This window comes from Aythya fuligula, chromosome 2 (genome assembly GCF_009819795.1).
Source record: "Aythya fuligula isolate bAytFul2 chromosome 2, bAytFul2.pri, whole genome shotgun sequence".
NCBI classification, from domain to species: Eukaryota; Metazoa; Chordata; class Aves; order Anseriformes; family Anatidae; genus Aythya; species Aythya fuligula.
The window spans coordinates 90,884,582-90,903,116 of record NC_045560.1 but is presented as its reverse complement, the minus strand read 5'-3'; the positions used below and the strand labels follow the sequence as shown (position 1 = coordinate 90,903,116).

Here is an 18,535-nt window from a genome sequence, read left to right as displayed (position 1 = left end):
CCCACAAAGTGAATTTTATTTAGGAATTTTATTCAGGGATTTCAGTTGATAGGGAAGGCTGTGGCCCGCAAGGCTCTCCTCGACACTGTACCTAACAGCATTTCTTACAAAAACTGCCAACTGACTCCATGTCTTTAAGTCCAGGGCTTTAACCATGGATAGTTTCTAAGTATATAGTTCGTAAGCGTCACAGAGCTGAAGTTCTAGCAAGAGTTGTAGTAGGAGATGTCTGTGTTGGCATTTGGGAGTAGAAAATAGGCGAGTCACCTGAGCGATTATGGACAGTTTGTGTCCTCAAGTGAAAGAACACATTTCCCTGGACAAATAGACATATAAAAGAATGGTTAGGCAGGTCAAAATTGAAGCTGATCAAAAACTATGTGCTTGGTTTTCCCCGACTTGAACTTCAGTGAATCCAATCAAGTTTTGTTTTCTTAGAATCAGAATGGACTTAAGTAGGCAGAGTTGGACTAAACGGTCAGTCAAAAAATAAATAAATAAAAATCATTCTCCACGTGAGAAATTTCAACCAGTTTTACCAAAACCAAAGTGAGTAGTTAAACATGCATCAGCCTGACCTCACCCCTACAGAGACATTAACAGATCAGCCACTGTGGCTTTTTACAAGACATGACAAGAATCTTCACCGAGAAATTTCTGCATCAAATTCATAACTTCAAGCTGAACTGTTGCATACCCTTTACATACCAGTCTGCATTAAAGATTGCAGATAGGATACTCGGGTATGTACTTTAGCTTCATTGCCAGTATTAAAAACCTCTGTGACCTGTTGCCTGAAGTCAGATGCAGATGAATTGTTTGTAATTGTATCCTTAATCTCAGAACTACAGAGAAAGGAGCAAAACTCAGACCTTCCAGATGAGGTTAATTTGATGAATACCCCAGTCAAAGTACATTTCTCTGGCAGTGCCCTTAACCTGTGCCTAGGCTCTTTTGCAAGCAGCGTTTCTAATGTCTGTCCTGATTGCTGTACGGAGAGGTAGAATTTGTAATTTATTTGAGTTTAGATTGTGGGTGTTGACCAGGTAACCTAGGTGTTTTGCTCCTGAGCTGGAGAAAAGAACAGTTTCTTTATCATCATTTATTCATCTGTTGGACCACAGGAGCATCACGAGTTCATCTAGACTGCAGATACATTTTCATTATGAGGACAAGGGAGGGGAGGGAATTTTGTCCTATAAAAGAAACAGAGCTCAAATAAAGAAGGTAAGGAAAAGCCCACAAGATGTTTTTGGATTAGGCTGCTACTCTGCAGCAAGGAGCTTTGTAGTATTTCGGCTAAGTATATACAATCCCAGTTTAAAAAAAAAAAAAAAAAAAAACACTTTATTCAGAAAGTTTGATGCTGACAACAGCTTTCAAGTGTCCAAATAATCTTCTGGAGGGCTGACCTGTCTTCTGAGAAAAGTTTGCCTGCCAGAGTGAAAGAACACATATTATTGTCTCTTAACTTCAGGTGGACATAACTTTGGAAAAGAAACTAAAGAATGAAACAGAACACAGGCTGAGAAGATTTGTGTGCTTCTGTGTGCTTGTTTAGCCTGTTAGGCTATGTCTTCGATACACAAGAGAACACATCTGTCAAGCATTGTTCCTCTTCTTCCCTTTACCCATCATTTTTCTCCTCAGGATTTCACTACCATATTACACTCAAAGGAATCTTTGAAGCCAAAAATAAGCCAGTATTTTATTTTCCCCGTAAGTTAGCACCTGAAGGCAAGTCAACCTTCATGGAGGTGGCTGTATCTTTGTAAATCATGGAGCTTTTAGCCTCCACCTCTCGTCCAGAGACTGGGAGCATGGAGGGAGAGAGAGATTTATTCCAGGTGGCAAAGAACAGACAAACAGAAGTTCTTGCAGCAGAACATGGAAAGCAAAGAGGGATAAAACCTGTATATTTCTGTAGAGAAATATAGAAAGGGGGCTCCCGCAGTGGACTTTGGTGCTAGCTTGGCAGATGATGAGGAGGGCACATAAGTCATTGGAAGATGTGGTGCCCTCCAGGTCCCTCTGTCTGAGCACCTACATCAGGTCCCCAAGGGAGATCCAGTGGACCTCTGGTTCCTTGAAATGTTCCAGAATGTGCTTCCTTCTGTAAGCAATTTTGGTTTCAGTAGCCCCGTTGACTGCTACCTTGGGAACAAAATGAATTTCTCAGCAGCTCTGTTTTGGGGATCTCTCTTTAGGACTTGTTCCTGTGAAGGCTCATGACACAAGTTGGTTCGGGAAGGCGTGTGGTGCTGGCTGCTGTGCAGAAGTGTGCTGGGGCTCCCCGGGCAGAGGCAGTTTCTCGTGACCTACCACCACATGCTGACATTCATGGCTGTTATTGTCATTCTCACCAGGGAGTGACAGATTTTTATGCGAGGTGCCAAGTCGTTAAGTAACTCTGTCTTAGTTCAGTGCCTTCCTTTTCATGCTGTAGTGATTAGATACTGTTAGAGGAGAAAAGGTTTCATACGAATTAAAGACACTGAAACTGAACCTTATAAAGGAACTGTAACACACTGCAATTTTTCTTTTTTTTTCCTATTTTTTTCCCCCAGCCTGGGTCCTCCCAAACCTCCTGCATTTCAGGTTTTGTTCAAGCCCACATAATTTGCTACGTGTAGGACCAAACACTACAAATGGTCATATCTGCACATAATGACTCCATTTAAATAGCCAAAATAACTGTGAGGTTTCTCTTCAGGAAGCCTATCTTTTCATATATTCTGGCTGTAGTATTCAGAAGACAACAATAGAGGTCATTCTGCTTTATAGATGCTTCTTTTTCAGGAATATAAGAGAGATGTTTTTTAAGAGTGTATGTGGTATTAAAAGCCTGACATTTTTTGAAACAGATCAGGCTCTGTGTTGAATCTGAGCTCTTCTTGCATCTGGTGGCTGAAGTCAGGGTAGCAACAGCTCGGAATATACTCAGACTGAGGAACAGTGTTTGGGGAGGGCATATAGTGGAGATGAAACAGGAGCTGTCAGGTTTTTTTTAGGCTGGTACAGAAAGGGCTACACTAGCAAGGTTTTAATGAGGGCAGGAAGCCTTCTCTGCAATTGGTAAAACCAGCCTAACATTTCATCTTGTGCTTATGGTAGACTAGGTTCAGTCAGCCTTTTTGGGTGGAGGCATTGCCACTGCTTCTTTTCATTCGGATGCTGCTTAAGTTTGCATACTAGCTAACCCATAGCTTCTCAAAATGTGCAATTAAATGGTGCTTATGTCTCTCACAGAGACCTGATGGTATCACCAGTAGTTAGCTAGCTAGCCACTGCATCCGGCACCTAACAAAAAAAGATGACAAAATTTTATAATAAAAGGAGAGAGGTTTTTGTTCTTACAGTTGTATTGTTTGTGCAAGATAAATGAGTGGGATACTTAAGTGTCATGATAAATGATATAAATCAAGCTTATCTGAGTAGTTACAATCACTTAAAAGGAAGTAGGTGTGTCCTGTGGTACTGTATCTTGGCTTTTCTATAACTGTTTGCTTGAAAATTTGTAGCATTCAAAGGAGGATGTGTTTTTCATCTGTTTGTTGGTTTAAGGAATAGGTCATTTGATTCTCGAACACCTTTAATTACAGTTGAGTGAAATTTTTCATGGGAAAAATTTTTTCAAGGCAAATTCATACTTAAAACTTTTTTAAACTTTTCATGTGTATAAATCACTTTTGTAACTGTTGTTTTGAGACCATTATAAACTGCTTTAGTTATAAAGTAGCACAATGTCTTTTTTTTTTTTTTTTTTTAAAAAAAGACTTTGAGGGCTGAAATAACTGCTTCAAAAGTTCCACCCCCTACCCCTACCTTGTTTAAAAATTGTATGTATGAGAATCAAAGGAGATATACAAGCTTTGTAAAATGAAAATTTTCAAAGGAATAGAAATGATCATTTCAAATGTTCATTTCTGTTAAAATATCTCATTTACTTTCATTGAGGATTATAATGCCATCTTCAGAAATATGAAGTGGCAATGAACTGGAAATAAAGTTGTTACTGTCTTTGCTGTTACACATTGGGCTGTTTTCTGAGCCCACTGATAATATGAGTGCATTGGTTGTTATACTTTTTGAGCACGTATTTTTCAGCTCATGTGTAGTTGATACCACTGTTTTTGTTCCTTCTTAAGATGATGGAAAGGTTTAAAATTTGAAATTATCGCCTTTGGAGAATTGTAGGGACTGCTCACTCAGAGCAAGAATTTCAGCTGACATATTTCTGAGCTGAAAATAATGGAATTACACACATTGACACCCCTTGGAGATTTGACCATCAGATTCAGTCATTAAAAAGGTCTTAACGGTCTTAACGTATTTATCCTACTTATGTCAGAACCTGAACTGAAAATCACTTTGAGTAAATTGAACTACCATTTTTTTTCGGTTGTCAAAAACTACCTTTGGTTTAGCACAAGCTGTCAAAAATAAATAAATATATAAACTAAAAGCCTATCTAGAGCAGCCATCCATTCTGAACCATGACTTGATGAAGATGGCATTGGGGACTTTCATCATGATGCTGATTCACAGATTTCCAGATCAGATGTACTGACTTCAACATTAGAAAAAAGATGGTTGGGGCTCTTTTCTTCCATTATCCACCCCTTAATTGCCAGACTAAGAAATTCATCAAGGAGTCTGAAAATCCAGCTTAATTATTCTGCAATAGTTTCATTGCAAATCTGAGATATAAATGGCTGACTCTGAAATTGCATTTTGGGAGGCAATGAGATATGATTTGTGCTGCTGTTGAATTGGATTTGTGAAATTAATGGGATCAAAAATCAGAAAAACACTTGACAGAAGTTGTTTTTCCTTGGGAAGTGGAACTAGTTGAGTCTTGTTTATGATGTATGTGTTTCCTTTGTACTCTCATGCTTGCCATTCCTCAAACCTATGCTCTGTGACCTCCCCAACAACCAAGAAACACATAGGAAAACTGAAAATAGAGTCCAATGGCTACGCCTTCCCAATAAGCTCTGTTCCAGCTGGACAGCAAGTTCAGAAGTTATCAGAGATAGTTAATAATTTTAAAACCCACAGGGGTGTCAGAGGGAACTGCAATTGTGAAGATTGTGTACTTATTTTATTATGGCTTTAGGAGACTCATATGATGCAGGTGGACTTGAAAAATTCAACACAAGTATATAAAATAAAGACGAGTTTGTCCCACTTCTGCCAATTGTGGTACGTACCTCAGTGTGTGAGCAGTCCCACCAGCAATAAGTTGGGCTGCTTAATTACATGGCATAGTATCTGACTTCAGGTTAGATGACAGAATACAGCTCACACATTATTAATCAATGCTTTCAGATTATTCCTTCTATGTTTGGCATATGTATTGTGTTTATAGTATTTTTCATACATATAGAGTACACTTAATTATCACATGTTGCTTCAAATAAAAGTAGTATTTAAGATAATTCCTGTATATTCCTGTCATTTAGGCTCATGATTGAAATGTTTTCCCCCCAAGGTCAAGAAGATCTTGTATTCAAGCCTTTGTTAACCCTAATGAAAATGGTTGAAGAGAAGATCCTTTTAGATGGATCTCCTCCTTCCCATTTCTATCCTTTGTTGAAGCTCTGCAGATGTTTTCCACATTCATGAGCATCTAAAATGTGTCTCAGTTTTACATTTATTTTTAACAAACATTTTTTTCTTGGATCAAATCCATTATTCATTAGAAAAATAATGTTTAATTTCAGGTGAAAACTATTTTGAACAGAGCAGATTTCAGAATTCATAAAATTAGTTTTTGTTAAAGTTTTTTTTTTTTTTTTTTTTTTTTTTTTTTTTTTTTGTTTGTTCTGTTGAAAGTATTTCTGACATGGCTGAATAGCTGGGCTGTTATTAAAATGTTGTCCTTTGGAACCAGTGACACTTCCACATGGGCTCTGTATTTTTAATCAGTTGCTGCTTTCATAAAGATCATGCCATGCACAGGAGAGTGAATTCACACATCCTTTTCTGTTCATACACACTGGCCACTGGACTATAAATGGATGGATAATAAAAGGATGAACTTCAATGAGCACTCGACTATTTGCAAGATAAACGTGTGTTGATGAGTAAGAACTTTGCTGATATGCCTGAAGTAGTTCAAATAAAGACTGTGTCACATGTATTTTTGTTGTTATTTTTAGAAGTCCAGCTCCAGTGCGACCTGAAACTACGCCATCAACTGGCCCTACAGAAAAGCAGGAAATTAAAGTTTCTCGTGTGAGGAAGTTAACCAGACAGTACAGCTTGTGAGTAACATATAGCACTATCTGTGTTTTTGCCTGCTCCAGCTGAAAATGAAGGGGGATGCTAATTATTGCTCTAGCTGCTCTTTCTGAAAGGCATGGATGCAATTACATGATAATGATCTTACACTGATACTGTTCCTTTCATCTCTGAGAATCTTTAAGCTTTTAAAACTTGTGAATTTGCCATCCCTATGCAGATACTAACCTCAGAATTGCAGACCCTCTTTTTCTGAGATTACAGGTTAGAAATTAAAAATCCCTTTTCCACATGAAATGTCAAAGACATGGTGTGTGTTGGAGCAAGCTGCTCTGTCTGCTTCATTATAAGCCCATTTTCAAAATGAGGGAAACAGTCCTTAGCTTTTAGGTGGTCAAGCTGTGCTGTCAGCTGTTCCCTCCTAGAAAGGGTGCACGCTCTCTTTCGCTCTGTGATTTTGTCGCTGGCAGAAATTGCTGAGTATGCTACAGTTATGGTAGCAAAGTTAAGCCTCTTAGTCCTGGCAAGATCAATCTATGCCTATAGAGCTTTAACATCCCATTTACACCTAGTTCATCTAATTTTAGAGTCTGGAGATGCAAGATACTGAATAAATGTGGAAATCAGTTTGTTGGTTTGTCCTTCATATGAACCAACAGATAAGGCCACCAGAACCTAGGGGACTAAGCTGACTAGAAAGGAATAAAAGAGAGTGTCAACATAAACTTACTAATACAAGAACACCAATTTTGCAACGAAGAAAGAATTATATGTGGTTTCTATGTGGAATGGCAACCATTAGTACCTCTACCAATTTAACTTTCTAGTGTCACTAAATATATAGCAAAATTAGTGGAAGTTTTCCTTCCATCCAAAAAGATTCTAATAAATGTCAATAAGCAATTATTTTGTCTCACTGTCAAGAACATAAAGGAAAAAAAAATGACAAAAATATTTAGGAGAAGAAACAGGAGAATGAATCAAATTGAAGCTAGGAGGAAAACGAGCATTTAGCCAAATCGACATTTGTCCAAGAGACCGAGGCTAACATATGGGAACACACAGCCACAGCTTGGTCAGCAGACCATGACATGACTCTTTTACCACAACAGATCAGCCAGCATGGTTTAAAAATGCAACAGGAGATGGGAATTGACAACTCAAGCTGGGAAGAGAACCCAGGTTCCCTTACTGCCTGTTAATCCTGAAGATAACATGACAGGTAACATGGCAGCATTTGGTAGGAGCAGGTTCTCAAGACCTGAGAGCCTGTTTACTCCTTGTGCCCAGCAGAGCTCAAAAAGCAGAATGCTTTTCTTGGGTGAGATGCCACTTCTACTTCCTCTTTTTCTAGAAGCCAGGAGAAGGAAGTCCCCTACATATTTCAAGATGCATCTGATTTTTCAGATTTTTGTATAAAACAGATTTTTGTAGATAGCAGCCAGCAAAGGAAAAAGCTGTGGCACATAGAGGACCACTTATATTACGTTATGCATGTGGCAGATAATAAAGAGAATATGATGGCTGATGTGTAAGGATGGGCAAGAAATCCATGTCCTATTGCAGGCATAGTCACGTGTTTTGTATGCATACCTTGAAAAGTTCTCTAGTTAAGCTTTAGCATAAGGAGGTTGTTAAATTGGTCCTCAAATACTTCTGTGTAGCAAAGAGAGCGGGGTTACACTGCATAGACAATTTTCAGGTAAAAAATATCTTAGTAACATTATATATGCAAAATCAGATTTCCACTGGAACCATCCAAGTAAGGTAGTAGGATAAGGTGGTGCTGAGAATAGTGAGGCTACTGAGAAATCAGTTTTTAAGAGTCTGAGAGAAAAAAAAAAAGTCTGTAAGGTGTTTACCAGTAAATAGAAGGTGACCACTAATGAAGGAGATATGTTGGTAAATGGACATAGAATAACAAAAATAGATACCTCAAGGTATACGGTGAAGAAGGCCAATGCTCAGACTTTAGTCTAGCATGCTGATAGCTTGATGACTGATAAGACTGGACCTTGACATTTTGGTTCCCAGACATGAAGAAGCCTTTCCTAACTGGCAGGTTCTCGACAATTTTCCACTTCCTTCTCTGCAACAGAACAGCTTTTCCCAGCAAGGATGGGGAGGGTGCCAATGTGTTCCTACTGAGAGAGGGGAGCAAGAGCTGAGAAAAAATGTCAGCAATGTGTTTCTGAAAGAAAGATTAACTAGGTCAACAACCAAAATCTGGCCTGTTGGATTAATAAAACATCTACTTAGTAGGTCCGAAAGATTTTGCATTTTCTTTCCAGCATAAAAACAGTGTATTCCACATGCTGTGGTGATTAATTCTATCCTTACCCAGAAGAGATAAAAAATGAAGCATGGAAAAGATGTCATTAATGTCCATACCTTTATGCCCCCCCAAAAAAGCACGCACGCACACGCACACGCACACACACACAAACAAAAAAAAAAAAACAAAACCCTACAACACATCCAAACAATCCGGAGAAAGGCTGTGTACCCTCTGTGTAACGTGGGTTTGAAGTATTGTGTTGCACAGGCACGCTGTACAGGTACCAAGCACAGTTGTGTTCTGGAAATGTCTATCAAACTGGCATGGCAGGGCTCTGTGCCATTTAAAAGCAGGGCTCTGTTAAAATTTTTGCCATTTTCTGAGCAGAAAAAAAAAAAAATCCCCATGCTTTAAACTGTCAAATTATAGTCTTTCCTTTCTACACATCATTCCCAGTAATAAAGGTTGTGTATGCCAAATTGTAACTCTGTTTACCTCCATGCAATTTCAATTAGCATTTGGAAAAATTTTGACCCAGGGCTGACTGATCCCAATAATTTGTAGTCAATGGGGGTCTACAAAAGTAAATGAAGGTACAATATTCTCTACTGGCTTTCATTTAGTGGTGATGGTAGGTGAGATGGAAAGAGCTCAGCTGGATGTCCTAAAGCCCAAGGGAAGTGTGCAAACTGGGTTTGAATTAAATGTTTTAAATGTTTTCTCTGTAAACTGAATAAATGGAACATGAAGACCATACCCTCACAAGAATGTTTCTACAGAGCTCCTCCTCAAGTTGATCAAAGTCCTTTAAAGCCAGTTTGGAAATTATATCATGGAGCAACTGTGTGCCAAATCCCCTTAAGACTAAGGGGTAGTCTTAAGCCAGTAAAGCAGTCGGTCCTGTAGATGGATCTAACGAGGTCTGTTCTTATCAATACAGCCAACCTCTGTAGAAGAAATTATGAACATTAAAGTAGAGCAATATCAAATAAGTTCATGTATTCACATATACATGCTCCATAGAAACACTACTTGCACATCATGCCCTTAAGATTTCCATTTGTAGATGAGGGTTAACTATCCAACTGATTTTTGAGGGATCTTTAAGACTTAAAAAATCCAACTTACTTGCCAAGTTAGCTGTAAACACTGCATTACAGATGGGACAGAATTTCATTCCAGAGCGCTTGAGCTGACATACAGATGTCCGGTGCCTCCTCCAGAAGAAGTCGGGTTCAAAGTCGGGTGATACATGCTAATGAGAAGATCTGTCTGCTTTTATCAACCGCAGTGACGAAGATGACCTTCCACCAGCACTGGCGGCAGCAGCAGCGGCATCAACCTCTGTGTCTTCAGCATCTCCCGGGTCACAGAAAACTTGTACACCACAGACGTCAGAAGGACAAACGCAGGTTTCGCCTGGCGGCAAGGTAATATGCAAAGAGTTGATCTTATGTCAGTTGGGAGAGTATTCAGGAAGAGTGGGAGGGAGTAGCAAGTAATGTTTTCCTTAGATGAAATAATTCCATATTTCAGAGTAGGTTTTAATCCAGTGTTGTCACAATATGTATAACTTTTTTTGTAAGTGCAGCAGCCAGGAAATATTCAGAGCCCACTCCAAGACCCAACAAAAATCAATAATAGGTTTTCATCAACTTTGGGGGGCAATAGACCAGCATTAAATTAATTTTTGCCTTGATTTCAAAGGTGCATGGCTTTGTTGTTCATCTCTCCTGAGTGCCCATATTTAACATTGCATGAAATTTGAAATCTGTTTGACAATCTATGCTTTAAGGAATAAAACCAAAACCCACAACAAATAAAAAACAAACAAACAAACAACAACAACAAAAACACAACAAGAATTAAGGAAACCAAATGTTTTCTTCAAAATTGTGTTTCTCCTTTGCTTTTCAGAGTTCCACAGATGCTGGGAGTACTTTTGCTTTGGAGCCAGGTGACCTTCTGATGGATTTCACAGAGGCCACACCTATGGTAAATAATTTCAGTTTGCAACCAGAAAAGTGTAAAAGTTTTCAATAATTTCTGTGCAGCTGAAATGAATGGGTTACTATGCAGTGGGTTGGATGGTGCACGGGAATAAAATAAATTTCCTTGATATGCAATAATCCTGAGCACCTGTCAAACTCTGCATCGTAGAAAATCTATTCACATCAACAATTATGGCTGAGCTTTTGAATGTGATTTTTTATTGTTGGATGACTTTTCATTTCTCTTCTACCTGGATAACCTTACACTTTGCTCCACTGCTTTCACCAGCCTCTTTTGTCCCCTTACCGTAGATTCATGATGTGATCATAGATTTGCTTTTGGGAGTTGTCTGGAAAGTCCCTTCTCAGCACAGGTTTTGTTCAGACCTTATCCAACAGGCAACCCAAAGACATGTACTTGCACTTCCGTGTTTCATTAGCACAGTGTTTTGCTTCAGATTAAAGCAAAATAGTCTGTAATGTTGACGATTAACTTGTTTTTTTTTTTTTTAAAGGTATGTGATTTGTGTTTTTTGCTTAAAAACAGAAGAGAGATGCTGTCCCACTGAAATCAAAATGCCACTTGATTTCAGTGATCTCAGGCTTTCACCTCAGATTTCCAGCAGATTACTTGAAGGATCACAGTATGATCCTTAACTTTCTCCAAGTCATCCTGCATTTCAAATAGCTCTAATGCCAGATAGCTCTGCTGTCGAAAGCTGTTTTTGCTGTCTTCTAGAAACTGCATTTTAAGTGTATAATACATAACAGAGTCATAACAGCATTCTTGGCATAAATATTTCTGTATTGAAGTACCTGTTCTGGACACTGCTTTCAATACGTGGTTATGTCCTAGTTTACAGTATCAGGAAGGTGTTGTGGGGATGTGCCTTTTACTTCAGAGAAATTATGGTACGAGTTTGTAGGTAACGGTTTGTGTCCTGTCACTGCTGGAAGAGCAACGTGGCTTCCCCTGCGGGTCTGGCAAAGCAAAGAAGTATACCTCCTAGGTTCCTCCCTGCTTGCAGAACAGGTGGGGATATCCAGTTATAGTTTTTGGGCTTTGAAAGCATGTAGCCATCTCTGCAGAGTCCAGGAGCCTCACATTTCCATGAGCTCCATTTCTGTGGATGCCTAGTCTTTAGATCTCTGATGTTAATTGCAATGCTAGACCATGCTTATTAGCGATTCTCCTGGTATTCTTGGCATGCTCCCAGCGAGTCCTGCGTAAGCAGTGAGTTATGGTAGGGGCACTGGGTGTACTATGCCTAGAGACCTGCAGCTGTGGGTGTTTGATGAAGGCAGGTTTGATGCATGGGACTGGGCAGAAGCTAGGAAGCTTCAGAGTTTGCCACTGGCATGCTGCAGTTTGGGAAAACACTGTCCCTAGAGGAACAGAGAGATCTGCAAGGCTTTTCTCTCTTGTGCAGTTTTAAGCCTGTGGGGTTGTTTCTTCACAAAGTCCATAACGGCACTTGATGTGTACTTCAGGGGTTCAGTAAGCAGGTTTTGTGTTCTTCACCTGCCATCAGAGTCCTATCACCACCCACCCTGTTCCTGACCAGTCCTTGCACCCCCAGACTTTTATAATGCAGGTGTTGGATCTCTTAAATGCAGCAATTGAAACTGAAGGGGCCTTCTATCCACCTTCTATCCACCAGCCCTGGGGCTCCTTGGTGAGAGAGCTGTTCCAGCACTAGCAATTGCATTGAGACTACCATGCTTACTGCTCCTGCATCTACCATATAGGAGGGACAAGTCTGCTTTTGCACCTGAACATCCCACAGCAAAACGAGGAGTGTCTACTGAAAAGGGAAGGTTTACCTGGGACCTTCTTGATGTGCTGGATCATGAAACCATCCCATTCCAGAAAGTGGTAGAGAGGTATTCGAGTCAAACTACCTTCCCCTGTATGTTTCTGGGGGAAGAGAAAATTAAAAAGGAACAGAGGAAAGAGAGAAAGATGCAGGGTTCAACATTCTGCAGTCTTTGCCAGTAGTTCAGGCTGATAAGACACAGGCAGATTGAAACAGATAGGTTACATTGTTCTTCGTAGTATTAATAACATGTTTGTGGCTAATTATATAATTGTATATTATTATATATATACTATATATATATATTATATATATATTATATTAATTATATATAATAGTAATTATATAATTGGAGTTTATGAATATATTTCTTATTCTAAAAAACATTACACCATAGTTAACTTTAATAATCTGAATATTTGAAAATGAGGCGTGGAGACTTTAGCAGCTGACCTGCCCTAGACAACATAGGTTTGAGTTTTGTTTCCATTTAATAGAAGAGAACATTACATGGTTTTCCTTTTCCAGACAAGGGAATAGTGTTTTTTTGTTGTTGTTGTTTTGTTTTGTTTTGTTTCCCTAAAAACTTCACCCAGTCATCATTTCCCTTTCCTACCCCACCACCCACTGACATAATATATCGTACTGTGTGTTCATAAACTAACCTTCCATGACTTTCTTGGTTTTAATATTTCAGAGAGCTTGTACTGCACAGCATCAATCAGCCCTTTTTGTTTTGTTTAATGTCTATAAAGGTCAGCTTGTTCTCTAAAGAGTAGTTATTGTTTACAGACCTTTCCCTGCAGTTTCACTGGCTACAGGTTGCTGTCAATTGAGGTTTGAATGAAAAGTTTACTCATAAGGGAGTGAGGCTCCAAACAAAAGCAAGCTAAATACATAAATACATAGCTTTGAGCCACTTTGAATATTTACAAATTCTGTTGTGGCAACGTGTGCTGTCATTTAAGGGTCAAGATCACATCCTGCTTAGCTTCATGTTAACTGGCAATTCAGCAGTAGTGTGCTGGGTTTGCACACTGTGGTCTGGCAGTTGGTTTGTTGCTTGTTAATTATACCCTTATTTGTTTCCTTTCCAGTGACATGTGCATTATCTGAAGGGGTCATTCATGCTGCCTCATTTGCCTGAGGTGATAGGGTTGGGAGTTCAGGTTCCTACTTAGGCAGAGTTTCCTGCTGAGGGGCATTCAGGCAGCTGACTTCTCTTTGTTGCCTGGAATAAGGCACCTAAATTGCACACCTAAACTCAACTTTATTTTGGTCCTGATATATGCTGCCAAACTTCCCACGTTGACTGCAGAGCTGTTAATTCGAAGCAGTTTCAGACATCCTCCCTTCTCTTCTATAACATCACTGGCAGGGAGTGATTAATAGTCACTGACTCAGCTGCGTGATCTTTGTTGTTCAGTGTTTGATCATTGATGCTTCTTGATGGCCTTGGGTTTTATCCATGTTTTGCTGCTGTTGCCTGTACAGTGGAAGCTTTAAAACACGCTAAGGGTTAGAGTTAGAAGTGGAGCTCACAAAATCAAATTAATTTATAAAAATGGAAGGATTAGTGAATAGATTGGACTAATAGTATTCATCCAGGCTACCATGCAGGGATCAGAGCAGGCAAATTTGTCTATTCTGTCAGCCTGGAGGAATTACTGTGATGTATACGAGAACCAGCTGAGCGCTAATGGTCACTTAGTCATCAATACTTAGACTGCCAATAGCAACAGGGCAGTGGCGAGGCAGAAAATCATTTTGCAGGAGAACTAATGCATATTTAGTAATGCAGATTGCCTAGAAGTGAAAGGTATCCTTCTGTGCTTTGCACTCTTCAAACCATGTGGTTTATGCATGCCTCTACTCAATTTTCAAGTAAATCCTATAGTTAATTGATTACAACGCATTACATGCAGTCCTTAAAATCATTATAGCACATGCAGAAGAAAATCCCTGTCTTTCTGTACCACTTCATTGTGACTTTTAACACCGTGCCTGGCATGTATATTATCAAGGTTTAATGCCTGCTGCATTCTGTGTTTCAGAAAGGAACTGGATTGTTTGTTTGTTTGTTTGTTTGTTTGTTTTCGATATGTTATACATGAAAAAATACAGTATCATATCATAAGCATCCTTACTCTTTTTTTTTTTTTTTTTTTTTTTTAAACTAGTCAGCATTGCGGTAGGCTCTGCCTACTTAGCATTGTAGTAGGCTCTGCCATCAGACTGCATCTTTCTCTCATCTTTCTAGCTTTTATGGAACTGGAAATCAAAGCTTAAGCTTGCAGCTATTCTGTTCCAGCTTACAGCCAGCATGATCTGTGACATGGGTATGAATGCAGAGCTTTCTTGTTTGATTACAGAAAGCTCAGTCCCAAGACCCTGAGTGAATGTGGCAGCTGCTACACGGTGCTGACAAGTACCTTCCCAACCGAGACAGAAAGGCAATGTATGAAAACTTCTGTTTGACCTAATGGAATAGGACAAAATAAATAGGAATGAACAGTCATATATAAAATGTACTTATTTCTAAACTTTGGCTATGGTTTATAATACAAAGTGAATGGGATAGGACTTAACTATGATCACATCTCAAAAGGTATCAGAGAGCATTGATTTACAACCAGCTGTATACTTGCGAACTCTATATGTTCTTATTTCATGCTGTATCCATTGGAGAAATTTCTAGAGCATCACCTGCCATCTATTGGTGGAGAAGAGTAAGCAGACAATTATTTGCTTTTTCAAAACGAGATACAACATTGAAGAGGTACAAATTATTGGCACAATAGTTTAAAAATGAAAAATACATGGCCATCAGTGTAGGCCTAGATATTTTTATTTAAGGTGAGTTGAAAACAAATATTTAATTTCAGTAGTGGCATTAGTAGTGTAAACACTCCTGTTCATTGGAAGTGATCACACTAAGTTTGAAAGAATACAGAATTTGATGCTTTAGCACCTACATTTTTGGAAATAAAATGAAGCATCCAGGTCAAAAGGCAGTCATCTCTAGGTAAGATTGTGAGAAGTATTAGTAACTTGATGGGGGCAGTATAACATCCTTGCAAATTCTCAGCAGATAGTTATATCACAGGGGAGGATAAGTAAATATGTGCCTCCTGCACATAGGGGAGGATAAGTAAATAATATCATTTCACTCCTCATTAACATTTATTATATTGATAAAGAAGAGTTGACTGGATTTTTAGTTGCTAAGCTTTTATGACAATTTTACAAGGTTGCAATAAGCCAAAGAACAATGGAGTGTGAAATGAGTTCAGTATTTCTTGCCTTCATTTTAAGTAACTTTTTACCTCATATGCAAAGCAATGTTTCAATGGAAGGCAGGTAAACACATAAAACTTTTAAATAGCTCCACAGTCAGTCCTTTTGGCATTGATTTCTAAACAGGTGTCTATAATGCAATATTTTATAAGAGCACTATCTAGCATGTAACTACTACAAGTGGCTGAAAATATAGATCAAGTATCTCTCCATCCCCAGGGGTCTGTAAAACATCTTAGTCAGAGACAAATTTATAAATGCTTTACTTACTGCGAACTACATACTGAAGATAAAATAGGTCTTCTTAAAACTTAGGTAGGCTATGTGTTGTGTTTCAAAATCAGAAACTTTCATATCTTCATTTAAAAAGAAAAAAAGAAAAGAAAAGAAAAGAAAAGAAAAGAAAAGAAAAGAAAAGAAAAGAAAAGAAAAGAAAAGAAAAGAAAAGAAAAGAAAAGAAAAGAAAAGAAAAGAAAAGAAAAGAAAAGAAAAGAAAAGATTTACTACAAGATTCATCAGAAGCGATAAATATGACCTGAAGTCAAAGGAATGAGTTCAAAAATGCTGTTTTCTGAGCCAGACTCTCAATTACAATATTTGCACATTCAGATAGGGTAGCTTACATGCAATAGCCAATTATTAGCAAAACAATGTGCACAAAGGAGTGGTTTGTCTGTTATATGTACAGCTACACATACACATAAGAACCCAAAGCAGTAAGCAACATGATAAATGTACATTTATTCCCAGTTTCATTTTTTTTGCATTTTAACTGCATATTAAATAAAGAAATAGCGAAGAGCAGCAATTGCTAAAGCAATCTACTTTTATACAAAAAGCTTGTAGCAACAGGCAATAAATCTAACTCTATAGGAACCCAAGGAATACTGAAAATTGAAATATTGATATTGCAAAGAGCCTTTTTTTCTGCTAAAGAAAGAGGCACTGCATGTTCAACCAGATAAGAACACAATTCAAAGGGGTGCAGCGTACTGCTCAGTCAAATTGAGTATGAGACGTTTGATGGGGGATTGCAGAGGGGAAGTACTGAGTGCTGCATGCAGTGCCAGGCTCCTGGGAGCACAGTGTCTGATTCAAGCAAATGCAAATTACCTGAGCATCATTTAGGTTATATAAAGCATGCTAATAACCAGAGAGGGGACTTAGCACATTTAGAAGCAATCATGGTGCCTAAGCAGCCAAAATAATGGGTGAATGCATTTTGGACTGGATGTTTCCCTGATAGCTGCTTCTGATAGTCTGCATGGATAAAGCACTATAAATAGGATTTGCAACTAATATGTAGCTCTGCACGTAGTTTGAGCATGGGGCTTTACTGGTGGATGCCGGTCTCATAAGCAGTCTATTGAATTACTAGCATGCAAGATAACCGAGTGTCTGGGAATGCAGTCAGACTCAGAGACTGCCTGCTGGATCTTAGCTTAACATTCTCTAAAAAATACAAAATGCTTTGATTGCTTCCCAACTGTTTGGGAATTTCTTCCCATTTGCCCATTACAGAAGGGCACGTTGACTTAGTCGAGAAGCAGAACGAGAGATTGCTAAAAGATGAACTGTGAACATTTAGATTTACTTTTATTTTGCCCTTAGTTTAAGGAATTTAAATTCATTGGCTCGATGAATGTTTATTTTCCCTTTAGCCCCTTTTGCTCAACGGAACAACTTGGTGCGCTCTGTAAACGTATGACAGATGATTCAACACTTTCCTATTTCTTTAACTAATTGAAAGTGAATTCTGCATAAAAATAAATATCCAGAAGGTGAAATTCACTGCTGACTATGCACCAGTGGACACTGTGATAAATTGGATAGGATGTGTACATGAGCAAGAAAAGGTACCAAAACGAGGGGAAGGTGTTAAGTGGAAAAAAGTGCAGGCATGTGATGCTGCACTGTGCCTACTCTGTAATTCACTGCTTTTAAATACTGAATGACCCGCTGGCAAACTTCTAATAAAATTTGAGATGAAGACAGATAAAGATGTGTTGTCAGAAGATAGTTTGAATCAAGATGGCAGGAGTTTTTTCCTGGAGAGGTGATAAAATCTGCCATATACAGCTATTTTTAGTCATTTCTGTACTTTTTAAGATGCTGTTATAACTGTCCCCTAGCATCCCATGTGCCTGCCCCATGCCTGTAGAAATCATAAAATGAACAAAGGCAGGGGACCTCCAGAGCTCCCTTCCAACCTCAAACATTCTGTGATTCCATGAAAACTTGAGCATCACAAAGGTTATCACAGCTTAACAAAAAAAAAAAAAAAAAAAAGAAAAAGAAAAAAGAAAAGGAAATGCTACCTGCAATCTCTTTCTCCTGCCTCCCCATGAAAAACGTGATCATTCCACCACAGTAGCAGCTTTCTTTATTGCTTGAAAGGAACATCAGAATAAGTAAAGGGGATCAGGCAAATGCAAGCAGCCCGATTTTAAATAGGCTGACATCCACCTCCGACTGCAAGCTGAGAAGGGGCATCTTCAGCAAATCTTTTAGAACCTGCATAACTTTGTTAATCGTGTTTGATGTGTTCAGTTGTACTTTTGGTCAATTTTTTTGTTTGTTTGTTTTATTTCATCTTTTTGCTTTATTTTTCAAGAGAATGTGCTTCATATCCTTAGCAGCAGTTAGCAGGTGTAACACCTGCCTAAGACGAGAGAAAGTGAACAATTGATATTGCAGGGCTTTTCAGACATAGGGCATCAACTTCTGTATGTACAGCCTGAGTCCACTTTTCCACTCTACAGTAATCCATGTAATAGAAAAATGTTCAGCCTCCACGCAAAAGCCTGCTTGAAACTAGGTATATCTCTTTATGCTTACTCTCAATGAGACAAATATAGTGATGCAGCTATTATGTCTCAAAGTCTTTTGATAAAGACATATTATCA

General features: G+C 38.7%; 1 protein-coding gene across 6 annotated transcripts in view; it reads left to right on the top strand.

Annotated features, from left to right (window-relative positions):
- EPB41L4B (erythrocyte membrane protein band 4.1 like 4B) overlaps positions 1-18,535 on the top strand; it is a 172,060-nt gene that overhangs the window by 135,238 nt on the left and 18,287 nt on the right. For 4 of the 6 annotated variants that reach the window (XM_032181453.1, XM_032181452.1, XM_032181451.1 and 1 more), the window contains 3 exons: positions 6,165-6,269; positions 9,816-9,954; positions 10,442-10,519. In XM_032181453.1, the coding sequence (XP_032037344.1) occupies positions 6,165-6,269; positions 9,816-9,954; positions 10,442-10,519 (322 nt within the window). Of the gene's footprint in view, positions 1-6,164; positions 6,270-9,684; positions 9,766-9,815; positions 9,955-10,441; positions 10,520-18,535 lie in introns of those variants that run through there. The other 2 variants (XM_032181455.1, XM_032181456.1) reach the window with 2 other exon arrangements.